The 8,465-nt window shown below is 43.2% G+C and overlaps 1 protein-coding gene across 1 annotated transcript; it reads right to left on the bottom strand.

Annotated features, from left to right (window-relative positions):
* Positions 1–604: 604 nt before the first annotated feature.
* BET1L (Bet1 golgi vesicular membrane trafficking protein like) lies at positions 605–6,853 on the bottom strand. The gene is made up of 4 exons (XM_088454490.1): positions 6,753–6,853; positions 5,201–5,292; positions 4,992–5,048; positions 605–1,273 (listed from the first exon to the last, which is right to left on the bottom strand). The coding sequence occupies exons 1-4, from the start codon at positions 6,769–6,771 to the stop codon at positions 1,106–1,108; spliced, it is 336 nt and encodes a 111-aa protein (XP_088310616.1). The 5' UTR covers positions 6,772–6,853; the 3' UTR covers positions 605–1,105.
* Positions 6,854–8,465: the final 1,612 nt, after the last annotated feature.

Here is an 8,465-nt window from a genome sequence, read left to right on the forward strand (position 1 = left end):
TGAGGACTCCTGGAATGAATTCTGCCGAGATTGCTGGAGGATGACATTCTGCCCATACCAGAATGTTTGTCACTTCCCTCATGGCTGCCAGACTTCGGGTGCCTTTCTGATGGTTGAGGTAGGCTACTTTGGTCGCGTTGTCGGACTGGATCTGGACCGACATGCCTAAAAATGTGCAACTGAATCCTGCGCACCAAACAGAAAAACTGACTTGCCTGTGGCCAGGGGAAGGGTATATAAGGACGAGGACCAAGGCATTCTGGGATGCACAGCTTGACTGTTTGGTGCCTGGATCACTCCAACCTAATAGCCCAAGGTAATTCCTGTGTACCCTATGGATCCTGAAGAATAAAAATAAATTCATTTATGGACATCTATGGTTTGATTTCTTTGACTACCAGCGAATATACAAATGAGATTGTAACAAAAAAACTTTTACAGGAGATATACAGCCAAGTGTTTTCTATACAAAGTACTGCACAGAACATTCACACGCTAACACTAGTCTGGTACATGTAACAGGTCATGACCAGTACAGTACCATGATATGATTTAGGGATTTCAGAACTAATACCGCTATATCATCAATAGGGGATATGAAGGGTTACATTTATAGCAGTTTTTATTTTAAAAGGAAACATTTTCATCAAATACATAAATAAATGTCAAAGTTCTCATATCTTCCATTGCAGACAGTATATAAACACATACGCTGGTATGATTGTAAAGCTAAGTAGACGCAGCAAGTGTAGTCACTAACAACATATGTAAGCTGCTACTGTACAAAATGTCATTTAGGGTAGCATTTAAAACCCAAATTTAGATTTTTTTATTTTTTTTTGTTTGTTTGTTAAATAACCATGAATTGCATTTTGTAGAAGTGTTTGTTATTATACAATTCGGTTAATATCCACAATGCTATTTGGATATCCTTTAGCTCACTAATACAATATTAAAGTTTTAATCAATTGTTATAGTTGTTAAAGTGATTTGTGAAAGTGCCAGGATCCTCTTCAGCTTGTATATTACGCCAAAGACCCCTCCCCGCATGTAGGACATAGGGTGTCTGTGCATAAGGAATGTCTGTCGTGAAAGTGAACATCCATCACGTGCTGGCCCGGGAGACTATAAAGTATAATACGAAGAAGAGTCCCACAAGTCCAGCTGAAACATAGCACAAGAGCTTGCGATTATCTCGTCCTGAACGAGCCATTCCTGTGAATCGCTTTACACTGCCACTCAGCAGGCCAGTCACACTCATGAAGTCAGAGTCCTGGAAGAGAAGGGGGACATTGATGTGACCAATTTACCAAAATTGGCAAAAGTCCAAGAAGTGATACTAATATTATAAGAACGTTGTGTCTGTCAGTTTGTTCCAAATTTGCGCAAAAACTACTCAACCGATTTTCATGAAAACTGCATAATTTTATAGTGGAATATCCTAGAAATAACATGCACTTTATTTCATCTCCATCTGTCAAGTTAAACAATAAAAAAAAAAAATCAAACTGTATTGACATAGTCAATGCAAGAGACCCAAGTGTGTATGTGTGTGTGCATGCGATAGGGAATATAGAGTGTAAGCTCCACTGGGGCAGGGACTGATGTGAATGGCCAAATATTCTCTGTAAAGAGCTGCGGAATATGTGTGTGCTATATAAATAACTGGTAATAAATAAATAATTGGTGTGGCACTTTGCGCGCGGCCAGTAAGGGTTGGGAGGGAGAGGTGCTTTGGGGCCGCGTTCACCTGAATAGAATAGGATGCATAGCAGGCTGTGCACAGGGTATACAGTGACATTGGTGCGAGTGGTGGGTGTGTAGCGCTGCGGGTCACATGGGACACCCTCGCGACAGGGCCCCTGTGCAAAGCAAAACAACTAGAACACCTCAAAAAAAAAAGTTTGCAGAAGCAATTTCATCATGGACGAAGCAACAGGCAACAGCTAGTTATTTCAATATTTGAGAAAAGGTTACACAAAATATGAAGACATTTCCTTGGAAAAAAAAAAATCATTTGTCTGATGCAAGGGACACAGGATCCTGAACGTCTGCCTGTTATTTGTCTCTAGTTCAGGCCTGGCCAACCTGTGGCTCTCCAGCTGTTGTGAAACTAAAAGTCCCATCATTCCCTGCTACTGTTTTAGCATTTCCTAACAGCAAAACTGTTGCAAGGCATGCTGGGACTTGTAGTTTCTCAACAGCTGGAGAGCCACAGGTTGGCCTGGCCTGCTCTAGTTAGTCACTAAAGATTGAACTTGGAACTACCACTATATTGACTTTTGGCAATTATAAGCACACAATTATCCCCTGCCACTTGTATTTATACAGAAAGCCCTTGGATTTAGTGCTATGCAGAAAAGGTTACTATTACCCTGATCACTTAGATTTTTTTAGATAAATAAAGTAAAGGAACATTATTTGAACACTATAAGTTTCTCTGCAAACAGTGCGACTACGCCATTAAGGTCTCCTGTACACTGAGAAGCTATGCTCAAAAGCTGGGTACACACTATACATTGTTACATACAATATATTGTTGCGACGCGGAACAATACAGATGTGTCCTTATACATCTTTGCATATCGCAGTCGCGCTAAGAAGCTCCTCATATGGGCGCCAGGTCCCGTGAGACTGTGCAGGTGCACTCAGATATAAAAGTGTCACATATCACATTACTCAGCACAGTCTGCTGGGGCGTCCTAGTCATTGTGACTTAGAAGCCCGGTGCTAGCACAGGAGCACGGGACCTGGCAGCTCACTCACACCAGGCAAGTCACACTGCTTGGCGTATTGAGGCTAGATGTATGAGGACACATCTGCACATCGTATACTGTGCACGTCCTATCTGCTACATGGCCCATGTGATGATGCAGTAAATGGCATGGTGCTGTCACATGCAGCATGTAATGACACATCGCACCGTCGTATACCGGATTGTGCAGTCTGCGCGGCGCATGCCATGTGTCGTTACATTTCATAGTTTCTGGGTCGCACCATTGCATAGACAGGGGTTCTCAACTCCAGTCCCCAAGTACCACCAACAGGTCATGTTTTGGGGATTTCTTTAATCATGCACAGGCAAATTAATCTATTTTGCTGGGTCAGTAAATATCCCACTTACTTCCACAGACAGAAATTAAAAAAAATAAAAAAACGGCCTGTTGGGAAAACTTGAGGGGTGAGAACCACTGCTCTAAAATAGTCAGACTCCCTAACGCTTGTTTAGGTGTTTCTTAAAATATAAGAGAGTGCAAAGAATATACAAATAAAAGTAGCTACTCTGGTAACGGTATGCAGTCACAACAGTTATGAGGTCGACATTGGTCAAATGTCAATATAAAACATGTCGACATTTTGCAGATGTTGACATGTACACAATGACGATATGTGAAATGTCGACACTCTGCACAGATTGGAGGGTTAGGGATAGGCGCTGGGGGGGGGGGGGGGTTAGAGTTAGGGGATACCACCAGAACTATTCCATGACAGCAGGAAGTCACAAACAGCTGACACACTGTTTTGTCAACTTTCTAATCATGTTGATATTTCATCAGTGTCGACATGATGAGTATTGACATGCTGAGCGTGTCGACATTATGAATGTCACCAAAATATACCGAACTCCTGTAAGCCCCTTTTTGGTTGCCGCATGGTCAAAGTTTCTAGTAACGCCTAACCCTGCCATTATAGCTCATAAGAGACTTTTGATGTATGTAACACATTCAGTTCAATAAGGTCACAATCTTTACAGTGTAGCTCTTGGCTTTACCACTGGCCTTTTTTCCTTTACCCATTGCAGTATTTCATATCAGCACTAGGTTGGATGTCTCTCCATAAGACAAAATAGCTCTCTGCAATGATAGCTCTATCCCAACATTCAGCACTATATTCAGATTGCCTGACTCTCACCCTGGAATCAATGCCCTCAAAAGCTGTTCAGTAGTTTCTCTGAAAGTGCCCCAACATTTATCATGTTTTGTCAGAGATGCCATAGGGTCTGTCCTACTGAAACAGACTCCTCATTATGGGGTTTAAGAACATATTTTTACAATACATGCCAGAAGCCTGCAACTGCTGTTCTCCCCATTCTCCTACCATCACGGCATAATTAGATATATACACACTCTTTTTATTTAACATTATATCAATTGTGGGCCATACAAACACAGAATTCCCGTTCTGTCTATGCTGATCCGATAATCGGCTGACTCCAATGATCGGCAATGTGTTGGGGGATCGGCAACACACTATGTTAATAATCCCAGACTCGACGAATCTGACCATTTTCCAAGTGACGTCAGAACGGCCAATTGCCCCGATAGAGGCTAGATATATGGGCCCCATAACTCTAATTAGTTTAATTAACACTGTTTCTTGTATATCTAGTTCCCCTACATTCACAGGCTTAGATATTATACTGCAATATGCCCTTTTCTCCTGGTTTAGGATACGATGTATTTATGTGTCCATTGTACTTATTCTATAGTTTGAATAATACTAATGACACAATGACCGCTGTGCCGTATTTCAGATGTTTTACGCTCAGTCAACCCGTATTGGGTTACAGAATTATCCAGCTTTTCCAGACCAGGCAATCAGAGCTCGCGGACTTGCAGCCAATTAGCAGTGGCGGCTCCTGATTGGCTCACGACCGATGCCAGATTCAAATTGTGTCAGGTTTGTATGTTCATGTCTGCAGCTGCCTGCTGGTGTGCCAGCTGTAATTAGCTGGTGGCCAGACACCAAATCCACACCTGCTGGCTGCTGATGGCACACACGGGTAGGCGAGAGGTAGCTGGAGGGACACAGGGAGGGGAGCATAATCTGTAAAGGGCATTACTGGTGGAGCTAGGTCCAAAACTCTGGCTGAGCATAAAGGACACACAGACAGGCTTTCTCACTTATTATATAGATAAAGAGCTGGCCTGATGCTTCGGCTGCATATACCAATAACAAACCAGTAACAGTGATCACATGTAGAATCTTACCATTCCATCCAAGTACTTGTTATGGTCATCAGTTTCTCTGTCAATGTCCAATGCAATCTGCCAACAGACAGACAAGTTATTAGTGTGCTATTGGATATAAGTTGGGACACCTTATAAAGGTTGCAAAATACCTGTAAGCCAACTAATATACCAGCTGTAATCAGATGTGGTCTGCCAAGGTCTGTATATCCTGTGATGGGCAAACTTACCGATTTCAGCCGAGTCACTTTGGAGGATAAATTTTCTGCAAGACGTTTGTTTTCAGCATCAAGCATCTCATCCACTGCGCCTGAACTTGAGCCTATAAAGACATGAGAAATGTTTATTAAAAAACCTTTTAAAAACAAAACTGAAGCTATCAAGAAGAAAGCAGAGGTCTAATATACACGACGTCTCTCAATTTACTAGAACTACTGAACCCGCTGGCGCATTTTAGTTGAAGAACAAAGGGACGTCTGAGGGCAGTGTACATTTGCCAGGATTTGGTATGTTATGTTGACATTCATAATGCCAACATTCATTATCTAGACACAATAATGTTGACAGGTACAAATTTCGACAACCAAAATTACATTAAAAATGTTGACACTAACAAAATGTCAACATGTACATAATGTCGACACTCAATTTTCAACCTAACCTTAAAGTTTTTATTGTCCACATTTTGACTGTGTTGACATTTAACGTAGCAACATTACAGTATGATGGTCAATATTATAGTGTTGACGTAGTGGGGCTAATTCAATTGAGTGCGATGTGAATAGTCCCGGGGAGGAAGTCCCGGAGCTATTCAATTGACCGCGCTGTTAACTCTGACTAAAGGATCTGTGCTTGCACCCTCCTGAGAGAGCAAGAAGATATCCGACCTCAATGCGTTTTTTCAACTTAATACGGCGCTAACTGCATCGTGGGCGGCACTTAAGTTGGAAAATGCCAGTTAACGCACCTAAACACCCTGCTTAAGGCGCATTGACAGGTACAATGTGAATAGCACTGGGAACTCCTTACCAGCACTATTCACATTGTGTTCAATTGAATTACCCCCAATGACTACATACCCATTTGCCACGGACTCGGGGTATGGCATTAATAATATAAATTAGACAATAGATAGGAGATGGGATGCAGTCAAAATCCTGAATGTGGGAATTCTGGCACCGGAATCCCGACACCTGTCAGAATCCCGAAGGTAGCGGGGTTAGGGGGAGAGTCAGCATTAGGGTTAGGCACTGGGAAGGGAGGGTTAGGGGTAAGGAGAGGGGAGAGTTAGGATACAGACCGACACAGTTGTTGGTATCCTAACCCTGTCGGGATGCTGGCATTGGGATTCTGACCCTCGGGCCGAGCACCGGCATCCCGTAACTAACACATAGTTGATACACTGAATAAATTAGAGAATGTAAATAAAACAATAACAAATGTATATTCTTAATACTAGCAGACCACTAGGTGAAATGTAAGGCAGTGTAGTAGTACATCAGAGCTCTCTTGTACCGAACATCACTACGTGTAGCTGGACAACCTGTGACTCTACAGCTGTTGTATAACTACAAGTCACAGCATGTCCTGCAGTTACGTCACAGCTTCTTTCTGTACTAAAGCCATCAACAACAGAAACCACCGACGCAGTGACTGGACATCACAGAGCTTCAGCTACAAGACCGGCCCTGATAGGTGATAATGTCCTACAAGCACCACACACCCGCATGTCTGCTTATCCAGGCCACCCCAAGGCGTAATAACACTGTATAACACAAATACCTCTTCCCCACTCCGCCATCTTCCTTCCTCTCTGTGACGTGGCAGGATCTGCAGTGCAGCGTCAGAGAACACGCCCCCTCCAAATTACGTCACATGTCAGATCAAATGGTCAAACGTCACCGACAAGGGCGGATACATCTTGACGAGTTCCGCAAGCCACGCCCATACGCGACAATCGTATTAGGTAGCGTTGGCATGGTTACAGTGCTTGGACACTAGTGGGCCGACTGAGGCAGTGCAGGAGGAGTCAGCGCTGTTTTACATACACTTATTTAAATTGCTGTTGTTCGTTCCCAATCTCGGTCCTCAAGGCACCCAAACAGTCCATTTTAAAAGGGTGCCTTTGTTAAGCACAGATGATTGAATCAAACTGACTCAAGCACTAATTAAGTCACCTATGCTCAACTATTGATATCCTTAAAACCTGGTCTGTTAGGGTACGTTGAGGAAGGAGATTGGGAAGCACTGCACTCATTGTGGATGGAATAGTGCAATGCTTCTGATGTCATCATTTTAAGTAATCCATGGGCATGATCCAAACATTTGAATTGACCAAAGAGGGACAATTACATTTTTTGTATTATAAAAAAATCGTCCTTTCCTTATAGTCAATGGAATCAGTCAGTTTTGCCCCTCACACTCACTGCGTTTCCTATTACAATAGTTTGCTTGGCATACAATTTATACTGAGAGATCATGCAAACACAGTAAATGAAAATATACTATATAATAAAATAAAAGTGATGATCAATTGGATTAGTGGAGTCAAACCATCCACCTAGGCTCCCAAAAGCAGAGAAAGAAGGGACCCAAACATCGGCATAACTACATAGGTGCAAGGGATGCAGCTGCTAGGGGCCTAGGGCTGAAGAGGGCACATCTCCCTTGTCAAAGTTACATGTGTTATATACATTTTTCACCATTGGGTGGTACAAACTTTTGCTATAGAGCCCAAACCAGTATTATACTCTATGTCAGTAGTCTTCAACCTTGGCCCTCCAGCTGCTGTGGAACTACACATCCCAGCATGCACTGCCACCTTTTTGATATAACAGCATGCTAAAACTATGGCAGTGCATGCTGGGATGTGTAGTTCCACAGCAGCTGGAGGGCCAAGGTTGAAGACCCCTGCCCTAGGGTATCATGGGGTCTTAATCAGGCTCTTGATGGGACTTGTGTATCATCTTCCAAATGATCTTTCCACAGCAGTTACAACCAGAACCTAAACATGTCTATTGCATGGGTTACTGCAGTAGCTGTGGCATTATGAGAGTTGGAAGGTGGCTGTGTGCAGCAGGCCCTGCCTATACCTCCTGGCAGCAACATCTTTCTGGTAAATATCTGGATATATGGTGCATGTGCAGAGGAGAACAGAGACTGTGGCACAGCCCCCCCAGCTCTAAAAATGCTCCTTTCATTGAGGTGGTTCATTACATTTACCCCAATCAGAGCCATATTAACAGCATTGTAGGCCCATTGGACACCCACTACCCCTCCCTCCATTAATAAAATCAGACCCCCAGATTGGATTCCCACTGACCCTAGCCCATTAATAAAATCATACGCCAGAGCATACACCCAGAGCTGTAGAGCCTGGTTAGGCTCGGGTACTAGCAAAGCGACGTGGCCTAATGTAAGAATGTGTGGCCACGTCCCCTGCAGCTCCGGGTGGACTGCGATCAGGGCAATTGCACTCCCTCTTCATAACTGGTG

This window comes from Taudactylus pleione, unplaced genomic scaffold, assembly GCF_031769625.1.
Source record: "Taudactylus pleione unplaced genomic scaffold, aTauple2 ptg000619l, whole genome shotgun sequence".
Taxonomy (NCBI): Eukaryota; Metazoa; Chordata; class Amphibia; order Anura; family Myobatrachidae; genus Taudactylus; species Taudactylus pleione.